The sequence below is a fragment of the Prunus mume genome, linkage group LG5 (assembly GCF_029339155.1).
Source record: "Prunus mume cultivar Tortuosa linkage group LG5, ASM2933915v1, whole genome shotgun sequence".
Taxonomy (NCBI): Eukaryota; Viridiplantae; Streptophyta; class Magnoliopsida; order Rosales; family Rosaceae; genus Prunus; species Prunus mume.
The window spans coordinates 17,536,717-17,556,441 of record NC_142702.1 but is presented as its reverse complement, the minus strand read 5'-3'; the positions used below and the strand labels follow the sequence as shown (position 1 = coordinate 17,556,441).

General features: G+C 36.8%; 2 protein-coding genes and 1 pseudogene across 9 annotated transcripts; 1 reads left to right on the top strand and 2 right to left on the bottom strand.

Annotated features, from left to right (window-relative positions):
* Positions 1-637: 637 nt before the first annotated feature.
* Positions 638-18,643, top strand: LOC103331568 (uncharacterized). 7 transcript variants are annotated; one of them, XR_016127281.1, is made up of 5 exons: positions 638-1,640; positions 1,821-1,892; positions 2,005-2,117; positions 4,873-5,053; positions 18,084-18,643. XR_016127281.1 is itself a non-coding variant. In XM_089053083.1 (3 exons), the coding sequence occupies exons 1-3, from the start codon at positions 828-830 to the stop codon at positions 2,011-2,013; spliced, it is 894 nt and encodes a 297-aa protein (XP_088909209.1). In that variant the 5' UTR covers positions 638-827; the 3' UTR covers positions 2,014-2,323. The 7 variants fall into 7 exon arrangements, 1 of the variants encoding a protein (XP_088909209.1); XR_016127279.1 differs by lacking the exon at positions 18,084-18,643 and adding an exon at positions 6,341-6,838; XR_016127277.1 differs by lacking the exon at positions 18,084-18,643 and adding an exon at positions 6,341-6,838 and having other exon boundaries at positions 4,873-6,223.
* On the bottom strand, positions 7,429-11,458 carry LOC103331576 (UPF0481 protein At3g47200-like). 2 transcript variants are annotated; one of them, XM_089053081.1, is made up of 4 exons: positions 11,233-11,458; positions 10,867-10,957; positions 9,463-9,528; positions 7,429-9,136 (listed from the first exon to the last, which is right to left on the bottom strand). In XM_089053081.1, the coding sequence occupies exons 2-4, from the start codon at positions 10,932-10,934 to the stop codon at positions 7,708-7,710; spliced, it is 1,563 nt and encodes a 520-aa protein (XP_088909207.1). In that variant the 5' UTR covers positions 10,935-10,957; positions 11,233-11,458; the 3' UTR covers positions 7,429-7,707. The 2 variants fall into 2 exon arrangements, with proteins under 2 accessions (XP_088909207.1, XP_088909208.1); XM_089053082.1 differs by lacking the exon at positions 11,233-11,458 and having other exon boundaries at positions 10,867-11,223.
* LOC107881108 (UPF0481 protein At3g47200-like) lies at positions 13,028-14,616 on the bottom strand (annotated as a pseudogene).
* Positions 18,644-19,725: the final 1,082 nt, after the last annotated feature.

Genomic DNA, 19,725 nt, shown 5'->3' with positions numbered 1-19,725 from the left:
TTAGAATTGAGAAGCCTTAGAAATAACTTTATTGTTAACCTATATTTTTTTTCTTCATGAATGCTTATAAATTTTAAATTATTGATATTACACAGTAAATTTAATTTAAGCATGATTAAATAGGTGCTTATTGTCGAATTACCGGCTTACCAAGTTAATCTCAACGACCTAATAACTTACTAATGAATATTAGGGTTAGAAGTGCATCCGAAATTATGTTTAATCACATTGTACATGTGGAAGGACTTTCAAAAAACTCGGCGGAGTGCATAGGATTTCTTTTAATACGGAATATACGAAGAATCATGTATTCGTGGTTCTGCACTTATCCCATCTCTCTTTCAGTTTAACTCTTCATTTTTCAATTCCCAACAAACTTCCCCCTATCTCTATTCAAGTATATTTGTTCCTTTTTATTTTACAAATAATATTTGTATAGTTTCATATAAAACAACAACAGTTAAAGAAACAGGGGATTAAAAAAAAAGGTAGAAGGTAAAAACATGTTTATGTTTTTTTTCATTCGTGAAAAAAGAGAGGTCAATTTGGTGATGCAAAATACAAGAAAATGAGAGGGGCATTATGGGCACAAGACACAAAAGAACAAACAAGAAACAATGTATGCTTCTTCCAGAAACAGTAAGATCATAACTGCCCTTCCTCTCTCTCTCAAAACCAGGCGCTCTCCCTCTTCCCCAAGCCACTCCTCTTTTTCTCTGTGAATCTATAAATTGTCTCGATGCCAAAACCACTGAAACCCCACCACTGCAAGCACCTTCTTTGATTCTACTCAGTCTCAGTGAGGCAGTGCAAGCCAACCCATCTTCATGGTGTTCAATTCAGTCTCTTCCCAACCCGAAACCATACCCGAGCCCGACCCGAAACCAGATTCCATGGCCTCCACTGTGCCTTCCAAGTCTCTTGCCCACCAAGCCCAAAACCATGGCCCCCCTTTGCCCCAGTTGAAATGGGCCATGAGCAACAACACCACCACCACCAAAAGCAACGAAAACAACAAGACCAGCACGAAAAGCAGCGGAAATAACAACCTTTCTCTGCAACTGAGCAGCAACACCAAACTCGCACAGCTTGACCCGGTAGCTAAGCAGCCCGAGCCCAAGTCCTCCAATGTCGAAAAAGAAGCCGACCCAATTCCCGCCACGGAAGTGATCGACGGCCCGGAGACCCAGAAGCCAAAATCGACTGCTGAGGATAAGAAATCGAAGATTTGCATCCGGATTCGGAGCAAAGAAAAGGCTGCTGTGGTGCCTGAGCCTGAACCTGAACCTGAACCGGAAAATGAAAAAGAGAGCTCTGTTGCTGCTGCTTTAGCAGCGCTGGAGGATGAAGAGACGATTCAGAAGACTTGGAATCTCAGGCCCAGGAGACCGGTGCCTAAGGCCAATGGTCGTGCTGGTGCATTGAAGACTGGTGCACCGCTGGTGCAGCAGAACAAAACCGAGGTGGCTGGGGGCTCTTCTAAAGCTGGAGGCAAAGGTGCTCAAAAGAAGGACAATAAACTGAATATATCGGTTTCTTTAACAAAAGAAGAGATTGAGGAGGACATTTTTATTATGACTGGAGCCAGGCCAACCAGGCGCCCAAAGAAGAGAGCTAAGAATGTGCAGAAACAGCTTGATGTCTGTGTTGTTGAATTTAATTTGAGTTTTTTCATATTTTTTTATATTTTTTTATAGCTGGGGTTGGTTAATTTTAAAACGTTTTTGAGGTTTTGGGAATGGTTCTGTGTGATTATGTCTTTTGGGGTCATTAGCGTTTCGAATTGCTTGGTATTTGATGTGGTTTTATTTGTTTTGCAGCATCTGTTTCCCGGGTTGTGGCTGAATTCAGTATCTACCAATTCCTACCAGGTTCCTGAAACTCCATTGAAGGTGAAATCTTATGAATCCTTTGGTTTGTTTTCAGTAGATTTTTATTTTTGTGTAATGTGCAAAACATATATTAATCTTAATTGGTTGCTGTTTGACTTGGTATGTGAAACAGAGAATTTGAATATGCTGCTTTCAGGATTAGATGGGATGAGGCTGCTTTTAGTTAAATGTTTGGCGGCGATTTTGAAGACTTGTGAACTGCTCTAAACATTTTGAACACAGAAGGTATAACAATGATAGATCTGAGAAGGTGAAAGGATAATACAGATGTATCATGTTTTTGTCTTTTCGTAAGAAGGTCAATGAATAGTCGGAAGAGCTGTACCATTTTAGCTGTTATGAGTAGTTGCAGATGTACATAGGGGTTATCAGTTATCAGTTATCGGCTACAAGTTGGACGAATAAAGCATAATAACAAAATCAAATTTAGACGTTGTCTTTTTCCTTGAATTGGAAATGGTTTAATGCAGTTTCTTTTTTCATGCTAGTTCACAAGATATTGTTTGTTGCTAGTTGAGGCGATCGGGATTTATATCGTAGACCAAAATTGGAATGCACACGTGTTTTTTATTTATATGCATGTCGCCTTTATGCTCTTTCTTAATCAACACTTGTTGAGCAGCAAAGTTTTGTGTGCTAACTGTTACTTGATTTGAATGACGTGTTATACTCCTAGCGAGCACACACTTCTCTTTCCTATTAGAGGTGTCCATGCACTACACACCATGCACACGTAATTTTTTTCTGATTACTAGAAAGTATAGGCACTCAAAGAAGAAAAGGAGAACTCAAAGTGGGGGAGGAGGATGGGGTTGATCTTGTAGGAATTAGATTGGAAACAGAAGTGCAGAGGGGAGAAAGACAGAAATGCAGGGTAGATGTGAGATAAGATGTTGGAGATTCTAAATTCAAGCTAGTATGCAGTATTTTTCATCTGCTTGTATCCGGATATATAATTTCATTGATAGAAAATAAGCAGTACTGAGATTAGAAGAGGTTTCTGCTTAGAATTATGGAGATTGTGGTTTAAGTATATGCAGTGCAGTGTTTACCTTTTTGTTTGTACTTCAAGGGTGTGACTATACTCACGCTATGCATAGTTTCAGCTTAACTAAACACATAAACGTTGATGAGCTATACACTCTTAGATGGGTTGATAACCGTACACAAGTCATTATTGGTAATGGTGAAAGATATCGACACTGAAACTGAGACATAAGGAAGCTGGGCAGTTCAAGAAAGGTCACCTTAATTAATGAATAACTCTATACGCGTGCTTGGACACACACATATACACACACAAATGAAAAGTAGAGGGTGGGAGTGTGGATGTTCAACTAAACAAAACAAATAGAGGGATGGAGATGTGTTATTGGGGGAAATTAGATCCTAGAATTGAAGACGCAATTGGAGTTGTGAATGGTATATATGAGATGAGTTGTTCCTGGTTGAGACTCAAGTTGAATCCATAAAGCTCTATAGTTTCTGACATCTCGTCTTGTAATGCAAGTGATTAAATGGTTTTAAGAGTATTGTGCTAAATTGGAAAAATGTTTTGTTCTGTAGTCATTACATGGTTATTGATTTTTAATAGCCCCTTGAAGAACAGCTACTTAATTGCTTGAATATTGATTCAACAGTCGAGATTTTTTTAGCACTTCCATTACAAGAAGATTTTGTTCAGGATTATTTTATTTGAAGCTAGTGGTTTTATATCACAAGGTGGTTGCTTTTCATTTTTACTTGAATTGTGCTTGAGTTTCATGCACTGCATTAGCAGTCTCTCAAGCTTGCAGAATGTGCATCTCAAAGTAACTAATGAAAGCATTTTTTTAAGCTTACCCCTTTAGTAAAAGGAGTAATTGGATGCCTTTTGTTTGAATTACTGTAAGTTGACATGCCCATGGTTTCGAAGCAGTTAAGAAGCGTTAGTTTCATGTAAGGATATATATGAATATCCTGTTGAGATGACATCCAAATTTTCGTTGTGACAAATTTTCTTTTTCCGTATCACAATGTCAGATCTAACATTTCCTTGGGTGGCAAGTGCATCCTTGAGATTCCTGATATTTTATGTACCTATGAGCTTCATACACCCTACTTTAAATTTAGGTCATTCTCATTATCCTACTGGAAAAATAAAAATATCCTACCTTCTGTACTTGTGTCTAGCATTAGACCTATCTTCAGAATCCAGGAGTAGTAACACATAGATCTCTCTCTCTCTCTCTCTCTCTCTCTCTATATATATATATATATATATATATCTTCAAGAAGATAATTGTTTTGTTAATAATGTTACAAGAACAAAAAGAGCAAGTGGCCTTAAATCTGCTCTGTGGCTGAATATTTTCTGGAGCTGCAACCATGGTCAGTGATAGCTTCAGATGCAAATTGGTTATGATTCTTTCATCAGTCATCTGATTTCTCTATTCATGTCTGTAGTCCTCCATGGCAACATCTTCATTTACGTTTGATATGTGCTAGCTTTGCAGACAGTTAAAATGAAGTGCATCTATTTTATTTTATTTTTAACATTGTATTGCTTAGATTTGGGTCCTTCTGGACTTAAATCGCCTTGTGTGTTAAATATCAAATTAAGTGCATAATTGCACTCTAGTGTTTTTGAAAGTTTCAAACTATTGGTGTGTCAAATTAGTCTTGGTACTGTGGATCACTAATTCGTTTTTGGAGTCATAAAGTCACTGAAGACCATAAATTCTGGTTTTTCGGTCTGATAATTCATATAGCTGTAGTGTTTCAAGCATATTCTTGTATGCACGTTCAATGTTCTATTTTTTGGGGATCAAGTTCTAATTCAGCTCTTGGTTTAGACTAGAGAAACAAAAAATCTAAATTTGGCAATTAATGTATGTACAGAAAAGTAAGCAGCAGCTGCCCTATAAGGAGCCATACATGCCTCAGTGGGTTGATGCTTATGTTTTCTCACTGAAGCTTCACCTTCTTTTTGACCTTACAGATTGAGCGTACTGCATTGTAAACGTGCTTGCACAATCCTCAGGGTGCATCTGGGCTTGCTTCCTATGAAGAACTGACCTAGCTACCCAATGTGGGTTTCTCCCTCCAAAGGCTGCATCAGAGCCAGACACCTGTAACTTCATGGGGAGGCAACCCTGGCATCCACAATTTGGAGGTTAATGGTAATAAGGAATACACAGACACATTTAAAATGTATCATTACTTGATTACAGCATGCATAACACTTTTTTCGTTGCATATTTCGTCAAAGGACCTGCCTGCAAACATGTTTATTCAGATGTTTTCTTGGAAATAATGTTTGATTGGTCACATGCCTATCATGCCATTAAACCGCCCACAGAATCTTTGTTATCAAACTTTTTCTTGGAAATTTCTGATCGCATGGTTGTTTGTTCAATTACATCCTTTTGCTACATATTATTCAAAATTTTATCCTGTAATGAAAGCTTTATTTAGATCCTCTTAATTAAGGGCAATCACAAATTTTCTATTTGTCAATTTTGTCCTAGTTTCAATCTGAATAATGTCAACCATGCAATTTGTGTAAATATCTAATACTATTAACCTAATTGCTCAAAAAGAAAAAGTAAAACCTCCACGTGTCTGCAATGTAATCGTAGTTTGACATAACATTTATGCTTAGGTCATCCCTTCTAGAACCATTGCCATGACCATGTGAGCAGCTTGTGGCTACTACCATCATCTAAAAGATTTTTTGTCTTATTCAACATGTATACTTTTGTTTTTACTGAGTTTTCTTTTAAGTTGCTACACTTGTACTACGTGAACAAGGTAGATGACAAAATTACTACACTTGTTTTTGACTGAATATATATTCTTCTGTTCATAATGGTTTACAAAATAGATGAACAACTTTAGTACAAATTGAAAACTAAATAGGTCAGTTTGATATAAATTGAAGATTACAAGTTCATATTGCTCCAAATGAAAATTAGGCATGCCAACTTAAACCTTGTAGGCCGGAAACAGTAACCACCCTCTTTGCTGTAGTTATTTTGTTCACAATAAATGGCTAGTTGGAAACCTTCCTTGTGAGGCTGTAATTGTAATTATGTTTCCATAGTTACATCTAACAACTGATAATGAGGTGGATTGGGGGATTTTATGATTTTAATCATTATTTTATTATTGGGATAGCAGTTTTCAAATTTTAATATTCACATTTCCATATTTTAAGGATTTGTGTTTGTTTCCTGTTGACATCCAATGTCATGGATTGGTATAGATAGAAATATGTCACTTAAGCAGGAAAGTCTGTAATTTTTTTGAGCTGGTGTTTGATCTGGCGATTATGGAAGATATGAAGTAAGGTACTGTTGAATGGTAGTCTTTCTTTCTCTTTTTATTATTTATTTTATTTTAATAAGTCTGTTAATGGTAGTCTTACTGTTACTGACCCTGAAGAGTTGTTTCTGTGCATGGTAAAGACGCTATAAGGCAGTATAACATTTAGAATCCAGTTCAAGGGGTTTCTGCTTGAGTGAGTTGAGCTGGAGCTGTTTGAGATTGAGGATTGCTGATGTTAACGTGCAATGCTGCATGGTGTGAGCAATCAGAGGCAATAGTGATCGGGTGGGTGTGTGTGTGGAGATGATATTTGAGCTTTACTATTGTCAGGCTGTGTGCAATACTGTATAAGTTTCATTGCAGAGGCTGTGACAGTTTGGAGAGGGCTGGCTGAAGATTGAGGTCGAGTCCATTGTAACGTTCTCATAGACGTCTGGAGCGGTCTGCGTATGGATGCCCAGTTGGAATTCAGAGTGTATGAAAAAGAGCATCTTTAACAAAATTGCTCATAGGTGTAATAAAGTTGTTCATGATGTAGTGGTAAAAATATTGTAAGCTCCTGGGTGGATTGTAAATCCTCCTTACTGGCTGGTTAATGCCTCGATTGAAGCTTGAAATTGTACCAAAGCCTTCATATATTTCCGTATTTAATGAACTCCTATAGGTTTGCCATTAGAAAAAAGCCAGAGAATTTTATAAGAGGTCGAGTTAGATAAACTAGCTCTTAGTTTCATGGCAGTTTTCTTCTTAATGTTAAAAAGAGATCCCAAGTATATCCAATCTCTTGTTGATTGTAAAAAGGGTAAGCTGCTATTTGAACGAAATTTATTTTGAACCATATACAATCCAAGGTAGAAAAATTGAAGCAAAGCAAATGGTGTCAGTGGCCCTCAAAATTATATATCAGCCGGAAAAAGCTCAAGGCAGCAGGGGTGAAGTTTAGTCCAATTGAAGATGTAACCTTGGTCATAAAAAAGGATGATCAGGTCTGTAATTATAGTAATTATTAGCTCAACTTAACATGTTTTAGAAACATGGACTTGAAGCTTATACAGTTTTGTGTGGAAGATGAGACACCTTTTGGAGCAGTTTTGTTTTTGTATCCACACAAGGCTTACATCTGCAGTTACATTCTTAACATCTATTTGCTGTAAAGACCAGACAAAGAAAGCAGCAAGTGGCTTTGAGGCTGAAGTTTCAAGATCCAAGTCTTCAACTCTGAGTGCAATGAAAACAAGAGCATAACTCTTTCTTTATTTAATTATAAATGGAAATTATGTTCATTACAATCAATTCACAAGAACTGCTCTGCAGTCTTTAACAACAATAACAGAACTAATTAGTAACTCAAACTTTATATTAAATCTACAACACTAGCTAACTTTTTTTTTTTTTTTTTTTTTGGATCAAACACTAGCTAACTTATTTGTTCAGTTCATCACTTCGAAGTAATGACTGAAATTAACATTCTGTCTATTAAGAATCACGAGTTGAACGAGCATAAAGCTTATGACTTGAGAGACTTAATGGTTCCAATGACTGAGAAAACAAGGACAACAACTCCAAGTACAGTTGAACTGCCAGTCCAGAGATCCTTGAAGTAAACTCGTTTCAGGGTTGCCACATGACGGTTCCAAAAATTCTCATGGTGCTTATTAAGCTGTTCACAGATATCAAAATAGCAGGATTTATCATCCATGATCTGCTCGCAAAGTCTATTAACCAGCTTCGCCACTGCTTCGTTGCTGCCTAGCATGTTAAGAATAACTCTGTTCTCAACCAGCAAATCCACATCATCCACAGTGTCCACCAGCTGATCCATAAGCAAAAAGTAATTGCAGATATAAGGCTTGTCTGGGTACAAAAACTGCTCCAAGGCCATGATGTTCCGAACAATGCATTCTGTCTCATCCTTGACACAAAATTGCGTAAGCTTCAAGTCCATATTTCTAAAACATGCCAAGTTGAACTTACATTTAGTGGCCTCATCTTTTTCAATGATAAAGTGGCCTTCTTTAAGTGGCCTAAATTTCACCCCTGATGCCCTCAGCTTCCTTGCAGCATATATATTTTTTATAGGAGTACTACTATGTTCAAAATCCATTTCTTTGTCAGGACATAGAAAATGCCTAACCAAATCAGTGAAATGTTTCGGTCTTACTCCATTCTTGACGGATTTTCCCTTACTATAATCTTTGAAGAACTCACAGGTAAGCTTAAGCAGGGGATCATCATTAGCAGGTTCGACTTGGACGATGGACTGATCCTTGGAAGGAATCCACCAGCAGCGAGGAAAGCAATGCCGGCAGCAAGGCGAGCAGTACTGCAGGTAATGATTGGTATTGCTATGTCTATTAGCCTGTTCTTGTACTTCTTTACATGGTTGGAAATTGGAAGAGGCAGGCACAGCAAAGTCCTGATATAGTTCTTGAAGAAGAGAATAAGGAAGCTGATTTTCAAACAGTATCAAGTCCTGCTCTACAGCTTTCCTCAGCCATGGTGATCTCAATATATAATCATTTTCATGATTTTCTGGTTCGCAAAAGTTCATTAAAAATAGCTCAATGATGAAGCACGCATCAACCACAATTATGTCTTCAAAGTCTTTGTTAAGCTCAATGGTCCCTGCGTAACAACGAAGAATATTTTCTTGTCGAGTCTTGATGAATTGCTTTAGTTCATCGTCATTCTTGTTAAAACGTGCAAGAAAATTCTCATAATATATCTTTTTATGGGTCTCCATGTCCTTGAGTTCTGGTTTGCCATGGTGGAAAGGGCCTATTGATAGTAATTGAGGAGTGTATGCTGCTTCATTTACTCTGCGGAGTTTGCTGGGAACCCTATAGATACACCACTTGTCTGGCTTGTCCAAGACTCGTACCGGGCGTTCATCTTCATTCTCTGTTTTCTCGGTGATTCCTGACTTACTCTTTCTCCTTTTGAAAATGGAACTACAATCAGTATGAAAGGAATTGACAGTGTTGAACCTAATTTCAGTGGCAGCACTAGAACAACATTTAGCTGTAACACTTGTTCTATTAGCCCAAGTCATAAGAATTTCAACTCTGATAGATTACTCATAGTTGTAGTAGAGCGATGCCTTGGCACTCCAAAATCACCCTTAAATAACCTCACGCACTCATATGTTAGGGTTAAAAAAGTTTAAGAATTTTTTTTTCTTTTTGCTGGAAATGTTCAAGAAGTTGGGAGTATATATTTGGTCATAATTTGTAATTTTATCAAGTTTATATTTCATGTGTACCTTCGCGTCGAGCAATAATCTTGGCTTGCAGTCCTTTTGAAAGTTGCACCGCCGCAAACAATGGGCCTGATAGTATAAGAAAAAGTTTAGAATATATAAGTGGATGACGTATATCCTAGTAACTATTGAAATGTCATCCAACTTAAATCATAGCATTAGTAAGTGCTCTATTGAATTATCTCAAAATCGTTTGAATACTCGTATTTCACTTTATTACCCTGAAGTTTGCCGATTTTCAGACTTTAGTACACAAATTTTTTGTCGTCCCACTTTTGTACATAAAGTTAAATTTCCTTCTATTTTCATACCCACTATCAATCTATTATATAAAAACTTGTTAATTAGTGATATGGCAGTAGATGGGCCCGCAAGTTATTTAATAATAATAATAATAATTATTATAAAACTATAAATCTATTGAAACAATTTATAAAATAAAATAAATATTGAACAACTCTCACTCTCTTTGAAATAACCATTTATTATTGGGTATGAAAGTTTTAATTTGACTCACACATCCTCACCGGAATCCCTAATTTTTGTAAGAGTAATGCTACACTTACCACATTTTTATCCCACATTTTTATATGATCTAATTAAATAATAAATATTAATTAAATTAAATAATTTATCATGATGTGAAATTCATGTCCATATCATATGTCACATCAATTAAATGAATGAAGTGTATTTTAATAAATAAAATTAGAAAAACAGAAACTAGTATTTTACTTGATGTGGTATGTACACATTAGCTGCCATATCATGTGGTATGAAATTGTGGTATAAAAATGTGGTAAGACTAGTATTATTCTTTTTGTAATTGGGTTAACACCCCACCAACCTCCCTAGTCTCTGTTCTTTTTCCTGACGGTTTTATTTATTTATTCTGGGTTTGATTAATTTGTTTATTGATTTATTTTTTGTTTGGGTAATTCAAAGAGAGAGTGAGATAAAGATGGAGAAATATCAATTCCTCTTCTTCAATTTTTGAGTTATTTGTTTGCGTGAGCCATAATTCAGGGACCCTGTGATCCTTGATTTGCTGGTGTAATTCACGTTACCTAATTAGAATAGCTACCTACCTAGTTAGGATTTCTTGTGGTTAGTTAATTACTATTCATTATAAGAAAAGTCAACTTGTACTTGAGTATATATTCTCTTGAAAAAATATAATATCAATCACAATTATTTAATTTTGTGTTTAATTTGAGTTCATTTTCTCGAATTTTCTCCATCTAAACCAAGTAATTTTTAGATCTGACAAATTTTTGGAATCATGGTGGAACTTAAAAATTGATTATTCTGATTATGACACACATATATATGATGCACCTGAAAAAAAACATTGGCTGCCCATTTCTCTTTTTCCCAAAACAGCTTATGGTGAAATGAAAGTCATACCCGCTGAGACCAAGACACTTGGAGGAAGGATTTGAACTCTTGTCGTCCGCACTCTCGTCAACCATCATCTTTTTTGTCCCTTGCTTTCAATCTGTTTCCGGCCATTGTTAGAGATTCAAAGATTTAAATAAGATGAATAATAAAGATGCAAAATCTATATCTATATCAACTTTACCTCTGTGATGAATATTTGTTTTCAAATTGAAAACAGAAACAAGAGTGAGAAAATGAAATATACAATAATAATATTACTCTCACACTGACTTCAAAACCGAAACTGAAATTCTATATTGTTCATCGACCAAAACCTACAACTAGAAACACAACTTAGCAAATAATTAACTGAAGATAGAAGATTTTAAGAACCTGCTGCAAGTTTCATCTCCCAGTTGTCTGATGTGGTTCTTGGGTCGACCACAAGAGATACTTGTGTGGTTCAGCTAACCAGATCGAATAGGGGACGACCTTTACATTGATCCAAGTCAACAAAGTCTTGCTTCCGCTGTGGGAAGGTTTAAACTTTTGTACGAATTCCATCCGCATTCATCCAATTCCATCCACATCCCGTTAAATAATTCCAAACACACCCAAAAAAACTTTTTGTACACCCATTAAGGTTTCATTCCATTAGTTAAAAAGTTAAAAACCAAAAAAATAGTTTGGAAAAAATAAGGATTACGCAAGGCTTCCCTCCTCCCCCACCCCCGCAAACTCAGACACCCTTCTTGTCGTTAACCTTCCCATCAATCGCAGACCAAATTCATGGTGAAACCCCTGCACCCCATTATTATGAATAAATAGGGCTAACGTCAAAAGACACCTTAAAGGTTTGGGGTCATTCTCGATATAGCCCTCGAGTTTCAATTTCATCAATTTACACCCTATAGTTTTCAAATTCGACTAATTTAAGCCTTCCATTCAGTTCATCAATTGATCGTTAACTGATGATGTGTCCACTATAGGACCCACCAATCTCTTTAAAAAAAAAATTATTTATTACAATACAATAAAATAAAATAAAATAAGAAACCTCCCTCTCGTCTTCGTCCCCTTCTTATCCATGCCAGGCAAGTTGGGGGTTCTTGATATCCACTCTCCAACTTGAGAGGGAGTGTTGGAAAGTAATCAATATCCGATTCTACGAGAACTAGAATAGGAAAAACTTCTCTATAATTGTTTGACTTTTCCTAGAATTGCTGTACAATTCTTTTCCTAGTTAGGTTCTGTATATTTCCCTAGTTAGGTTTGCATTCTCCCTGTATAAGTATATTGTATAATCAATAGAATTATTAATTCCGGCATAATATGTTTATATACCAATTTTACAGCTTAGTCCATTAGTTTACACTATACTACAGATGATCAATTCTGTAACTAAATTACTAAGAATGGATGGATTGATGGATGCATCAGATTCTGAATTTAAGAAATATATATCATATACTTGTTGAGATGCTTAATTTGTGTTTTAATGTAATGACGTTTAATTCCTTCACTAATCAATATCATCTACGTAGAGTAGAGTTTTATGATCTATTTCCATTCAAAGAATATTGAAGATATATATGATCAGATAGAAAAAGAAAAAGGAAAAAAAAAGAAAAAAAAACAGAAAGTAATTTTTCTCTCATACGGATTGGATTAAGCAAGGAAAAAACACGTCATCGCATATGGCGGTCCGGTGGGTTGGATTTGGAACACATGCTGAAAAGACCATTGCTGGGTTCAAAATTTCAAATAGAAAACTGTCTTCTTATTATTATTATTTTTTTGTTTGTTTTTAAAGAACAGTCCAAAAAAAGGAGTTTTTGTTGATATGTCACCTAAACTTATACCTAAGTTTCAATTTGTCACATTAAAGAAAATTTTAAGAGAAATATCAACTAAACTTTTCAAAATCCATGATTTCTCATCTGACTTTAACACCATCCAATTTTCCATTCATTTTTAAGATTTCCTTTTTCAAGTAAAAAAAAATTAGAAATTTTTTTTTTGGGGGCCTAGCCATGACTTTTCCTTGTCTCATTAGAAAATACTTCAAACCAGAAAAAGAAAAAAGAAAAAAAGAACAAATGCAAAGTAATTCTTAATATGGCATGTTAACGTTCAAAATAGAATTATCTTAATCTGTTTATATAGAGAATAATTTGTGGAATCAATCTTGAGGAATGTTGTTAATTGCTTAAGATCAAAGCAATGCAACTGTTCACTTATTGGAAATATTTTCATTACAAAGCTATAAAAGTGTTCTAGAGAGTTCAAATTATTAAAGCTATAACACGAGTTACCCTGCCCACCACTTGACCTAATTATTTAAAATAATAATCAGACTAGAAACCTATCAAGCTTTATGACATGAGAGACTTAATGGTTCCAATGATGGAGAATACCAGCACAAAGAGTCCAAGAATAGTTGAACTGCCCGTCCAAAGATCCTTGAAGTAAACTCGTTTCAGGATCGAAATGTTACGGTTGCAGAAGCTGATCTCGTAGTGCTTGTTAAGCTGTTTACAGATGTCTGTATAGCAGGATCTACTGTCCATAATCTGCTCACAAAGTGAATTAATCAGCTTCGCCACTGCGTCGCTGCTGCATAGCAAGTTAACTATAACTTCGCTTTCAATCAGCACATTCACATCGTCCACAGTATCCACAAGCTGATCCAGCATCAAAAAGTAACTGCAAACATACGCCTTCTTTGGATACATAAGCTGCTCCAAGGCCATCACGTTTCGAATAACGCATTCTACCTCATACCTTGCCCAAAATTTTGTAAGCTACAAGTTCATATTTCTAAAACATGCCATTTTGAAATTACATTTGTGGTCCTCGCCTCCTTTTATGACGTAACGTTCACTACCTTCATTTGGCCCAAACTTCACCCCTGCTTCCTTCAACTTTCTTACGTCGTATATACTTGGGATGCAGTCGCCATTTCCTACCCAAGTCATTTTTTCGGTTGGCCACAAAAAATATCTTACCAAGTCAGTGAAATGTTTCACTTGTACTCCATTCTCAATGGGTTGTGACTTCGTGTATTCCCTAAAGAACTCACAAGTAAGCTTAAGAAAGGGGTGATCAGGTTCGGTTTTCTCAATCTTTATAGGATGATCATCAGAAGGGGTCGAGCGGGAAATTGGAAAACAAGGCTGGAAGCAAGTAAAGCAGTGTTGCAGGTTATCTGCCTCTTTTTTCTCCTGAACATTTTTTCCGTGATTGGAACTGGAGTAGGAGGGGTTGGCAAAGTCATATAGTTCTTGAAGAAGAGGATAAGGAAGCTGATTTTCAAAGAGTATCAGGTCCTGCTCGACAGCTTTCCTCAGCAATGACGATCTCAAAATGTAATTTCATGCTTTACGGTTTGACAGTTCCTCAAAAAGAGTTCAAGGATGAAGCAGGCATCAATTAGAATTACCTTCACAAAGTCAATATCAGGCTCAATGGCCGCTGCATAACAACGAAGAATGTCTTCTTCTTTCTCACGGATGAAGTTCTCTAGTTCCTCCTTTTCCCTCCAAGTTCGTTGGCAGAAATTCTCATAATATTTCATTTATGTCTTTCCATATCCCTCAGTTTCGGATTGCCATGGTGGAAGGGGCCTATTGAAATCAATTGAGGAGTGTATGCTTCATCTTTTACATTCCGGAGTTTGCTAGGAATCCGGTAGATACACCACTGCTTCGAGAATTTAACAGGATCGTTGCATTTTTTTTTCACTCTGATCAGTTTTCTTCGCCATTTGTAAAGCCATCATCTTTGTCCTAGTGACCACAAGAATAAAACAGTGTTTTATTAGTTGCAAAAGTGACTGCAATTAAATTTTCCAGCAAAGCATCTAGCAAAGGATTCACAAATTAATATGTAAATGATATGGCACGTGAAATGATAGCTCTTTAGTTTGAATAAAGAGGCGAGGGTAAAATTCAAATGCTTCAACCTTAAATGGTACAAAACTATATCATCACCTTGCAGTTTAGTTTAATGATGATAATGTGTATTTTTTAGATATGTGTTCAAGGATTTTTTGTACAAAGGATTCGATCATCTAAAGTGTGCATGCAAACATAGTCTGTTCGATAAAGCTAAAATGATGATAATGGTATAAAAAGAATGATTCCAAAAATGGATGGTTTAAGATCGTTAGAGCGACGTCTCTTGTCGTTTGAACACCACTTCAATGTGGTTCACTTTCTGTCTCCGTTTCTATCTCCCTCTCCATGCACCGGATAGGGTTTCACATTCAGGGACAACCTAAGTATTTGGTGCTAGAAACTACTTAATATCTCAAGATCCAAAGAGTACAAAGTGAAAGGTTGCAATAACAAAATATATAAATCCAAGAAAAAGATTAAAAAAAACAAAACAAAACAAAACAAAATATTCACTAGCTGCATCAGAATTCGTTCTGTATTCTATATACTAGATATATCATATACCCTCAACATATATGAAAATAGAAACAAATTAAAATGTAGCAAAATCAATGGATCGGAGTAAAGAACCTGCTGCAAGTTTCGATTATGCTGAAAACGGAAACAGCAGGTATCTTACAGTTGCTCAACTCAGAAGTTCTTGAGTACTACTCGATCACCACAATCTTATTCTTGTAGGCTTTCAATCGATCGTTCTACTATATTTATATTGATCACAGGGAAGTTGAGCAAGGACGTGGAAGAAGATGCAGCATGCAAGTCTAAATTAATTAAAGTTAAACCAAGACTAAAAGAAGAGGGAATTTAAAGGTTTTATTTAATTGAACTTAAACAAAGACTGGCGTTAAGTAAACTAACCACGTTCAAATTTTGAGAGTTTTCCACAAAACACTCATGCACGTGCAAATAAACGTATCTCAAGCTCCATGTTTTTGGCCAAGTAGGCTAAAGAAAGGATTTTTTGGTCATTCTTCTCTTGAGATGCGTAAGTGTGCCATCACCAAGCCACTTTATGGCTTGAATGGAAAGATTGTGTGATAATGTTTGCGCTTTTGACTTCTAGTCAAACGATTGATCGGCCAAGCAAGGAACCTCCTCTTGGCCTAGGTTCTTTCACTTCCTCGGGGTCAATGATGATTGAGCTTTGTATGACTAATTTTAGGATTTTGGTGATAAGTGCAATGAATGTAAATGCAAGAACGAAATGACAGTAATGTAAATGCAATAAAATAGATTAAAGCGATAAAGACTTGAATTAAACTTGAATTTAAAAACACATGAAAGTAAATTGAAAGAAAGTAAGCTTACACTAGGAAAATGAAGAACTTGGATAATCTAAAGTGCTTGAAAGATAAAATCCTAGACTAGGATTTGAAAGGTACAAGATAAAAAGATAGGTTTTTTGTGTTGAGTCGGAGGTCCTTTCCTCATCTTCTGAGGAGATATTTATAGAGCTTTCTTCAGCTAATGGGTATGGCCATTAAATGGCCTCAACTGGCTTTTCCTTTAAAATCCCTTCAAGATTAATGTCTTCCAGAGCTCTATGCATTTAATGAGAAATTTAATGAGAATTTCCCAACCACCACCAACCCATATGGTTGGTAAATAAAATTGAATTGGGATTGTAAAACTCTTCTCTTGATTTGAGATGCAATAAGTCTTGGTAGGTTGGCTACAAGTCTTCCCATTTTTTGAATTCTACCACTTGCAAGGAGACTTACGCTGGAACTTCTGAAGTTAGCTTCTAGGGTTGGGTTTGGATTTCTGTGTGTATCTGACCTCTGGTGAGACGTCATGCACTTGGAGCTTCTGACTTGGTTGAGAATCCCATCAATGTGATATGAGAAAGAACATGGAAAAGGCCACTTTGGAAAATGCCGGATGTGAGAGGCGAGGTGTGTGAGGCCACAAATTCTTATCAATAATTCACATACTAAGTATGTCAATGTGAACGCTTGACCTTTTGCTCCCACGTGTAGCACGCTAAGAGGTCTAGGTCTATTCTTTATCTCATAAGGCCATACAATATAATATATAGGCCAAAAGTCACTTTTGGTCCTTGTAGTTTGACATTTCAACTACTTTTGACCTTGTAGTTTCAATTTTGTCACTTTTGACCATGTAGTTTCATATTTGTAGTAATTCAAGGACAAGATAAAATTCCTGTTAATGTCTTTAAAGGAGCAACCATGTGGAGGGCAATTTTGTCAGACCAAAACCCCACGCTAAAAGCTGGTCTCTACATCTTCCCTAAGGCGCGAATATGGGCAACCAAAATCTCAAAATCCTTTCTTCACTATCCCAAATTCCCAGCACCTAACCAATCTCTATCTCCTCTATCCCTTTCTCTCTCCCTACAGATTCAATCTTCCAAATAACAAATTTCTCTTCCTCCTTTCTCAACTCCCTCCACCATTCTCCACCTCACACCCACCACCACTCAGCAACTATAGCAACTATAGCAATTGAAGGAGATAGTGGCTGTTTTGAAAATGAAGTACAAAAGTGTAAAATCAACAAGTTCTTGTTTCGATGGTTGGAGGCTTTGCTGGTGATGTATTTTTACTTATGGTTTCTTTGGCTTTGGCTTTAGTTGCTATCGTTTGGTGGTTCTGTTTTGTATTTATGTAGGATCGCTTATTCCTACATAAATATCTAATATCTAATACTATTAACCTAATTGCTCAAAAAGAAAAAGAAAAACTTCCACATGTCTGCAATGTAATCGTAGTTTGACATAACATTTATGCTTAGGTCATCCCTTCTAGAACCAGTGCCATGACCATGTAAGCAACTTGTGGCTACCATCATCTAAAATAATTTTTGTCTTATTCAACATGTATACTTTTGTTTTTACTGAGTATTCTTTTAAGTTGTTACACTTTGTACTATGCGAACAAGGTAGATGACAAAATTGCTGCACTTGTTTTTTACTAAATGTATATTCTTCTGTTCATAATGGTTTACAAAATAGATGAACAACTTTGGTACAAATTGAAACGTTTGGAGTATACGTTGAAAACTAAATATAGGTCAGTTTGATATAACTTGAAGATTAGAAGTTCATATTTTAAGGATTTGTGTTTGTTTCCTGTTGACATCCAATGTCATGGATTGGTATAGACAGAAATATGTCACTTAAGCGGGAAAGTGTGTAATTATTTTGAGCTGGTGTTTGATTGAATGGTAGTCTTTCCTTCTCTTTTTAGTATTTATTTTATTTTTAATAAGTCTGTTAACGGTAGTCTTACTGTTACTGAAGAGTTGTTTGTGTGCATGGTAAAGACGCTATAAGGCAGTATAACATTTAGAATCCAGTTCAAGGGGTTTCTGCTGAGTGAGTTGAGCTGGAGCCTGGAGCTGTCTGAGTTAGAGGATTGCTGACGTAACGTGCAATGCTACATGGTGTGAGCAATCAGAGGCAATAACGATCGGGTGGGTGTGTGTGTGGAGATGATATTTGAGCTTTACTATTGTCAGGCTGTGTGCAACACTGCATATAAGTTTCATTGCAGAGGCTGTGACAGATTGGAGAGGGCTGGCTGAAGATTGAGGTCGAGTCCATTGTAACGTTCTCATAGACGTTTGGAGTGGTCTGCGTATGGATGCCGCGTTGGAAAAGAGCATCTTTAACGAAATTGCTTGTAGGCGGTATAAAGTTGCTCATGATGTAGCATCTTGAAATGGTAAAAATATTGTAAGCTCCTGGGTGGATTGTAAATCCTCCTTACTGGCTGGTTAATGCCTTGATTGAAGCTTGAAATTGTACCTAAGCCTTCATATATTTCCGTATTTAATGAACTCCTATAGGTTTGCCATTAGAAAAAAGCAAGAGAATTTTATAAGAGGTCGAGTTAGATCAACTAGCTCTTAGTTTCATGGCACACTACAAGAAAACTGGGTATTTACGACGTGTGATGCGTGCCGTAAATGACAATTCACAGCGTGTTGCTACATGCCATAAAAGGCCTTGTCATAAAATGTAACGACCCGGTCCTAAATAAATGTTTAATTATTAATTAAACATGATAAAAGACCATTTTGCCCCTAGAATATTTTATTAGGTTTAAAGTTGACTTTTTGACCAGGAAGGAATTTGGGAATTTTTGACAGTATCGTTGCATAGAGCGGGGCGAGATGAGTCCGTAGACATGTAGTGAGCTCGAATCGGAGTTGTAATGAAAGAGATACGATCAAAATACCTTTAGTGGCATAACTGTAATTTGGAGAAAAGGGTTTGATAAAATCTGATTTTTTTTTCTCTCTCTCTCTCTCTCTCTCCCTCTCTCTCCTTTCTCACGACGGCCGTAACAGCCGCCACGTTTTGGCCGGCCGTGCTCTCGTCCGGCCACCAAAGTTGACGAGGTCGGTACCAAAATGACCGGGCCACCGTCCTCTTCCAACCCCAACCAGGCCCCACCTCTAGCCGCCATGATTTCGCCGGAACAAAAAGAGAAACGCCGGTTTTGCTTGAAACTTGCGGCTTCGATTTCTCTCCTCTGGCAGCCATTTTGGCTATCCAGGTATGGAAATCCATCTATTCCGGCCACTTCCGGTTATTTTTTGGGGTATTCCCAAGAACAAAAGTGACTCCAAATAGAGTGTTACACCTAGGGTAGGAGTCTTGAGCCGTGATTTTGGGTTTTTCCAGCGATGGGTAATCGCTTTGGACACCTATACGCTACCGGAGCGTGTGGCGACGCGAGGGCACTATAGAAAAGGGCATTGTGTCCTGATGTAATCTCCTAGTCTTCACGAGTGCGTAGGTGTGCTTGGATTTCAATTTGGATACCGTTTGAGTCTCGAACGGATATCGCCTATTACGCGTTATCCGAGTCCTGTCAATTGGTATCAGAGCTTTGGGTTCAATTTCCTGTGGACCCCGTACCTTGTGTGCATCCTTAAGTTTTGGGTATTATGATGGGTT

What these genes read in the sequence shown, in the direction of transcription:
- LOC103331568 (XM_089053083.1), top strand. Translation starts at nt 828, where the DNA reads ATGGTGTTCAATTCAGTCTCTTCCCAACCCGAAACCATACCCGAGCCC. An exon ending in ATGTGCAGAAACAGCTTGAT is followed by an intron (nt 1,641 to 1,820) that starts GTCTGTGTTGTT and finishes TTTGTTTTGCAG; the next exon opens with CATCTGTTTCCCGGGTTGTG.
- LOC103331576 (XM_089053081.1), bottom strand. Translation starts at nt 10,934, where the DNA reads ATGATGGTTGACGAGAGTGCGGACGACAAGAGTTCAAATCCTTCCTCC. An exon ending in AAGTGTCTTGGTCTCAGCGG is followed by an intron (nt 9,529 to 10,866) that starts GTATGACTTTCA and finishes TTATACTATCAG; the next exon opens with GCCCATTGTTTGCGGCGGTG. An exon ending in GATTATTGCTCGACGCGAAG is followed by an intron (nt 9,137 to 9,462) that starts GTACACATGAAA and finishes CATTTTCAAAAG; the next exon opens with GAGAAAGAGTAAGTCAGGAA.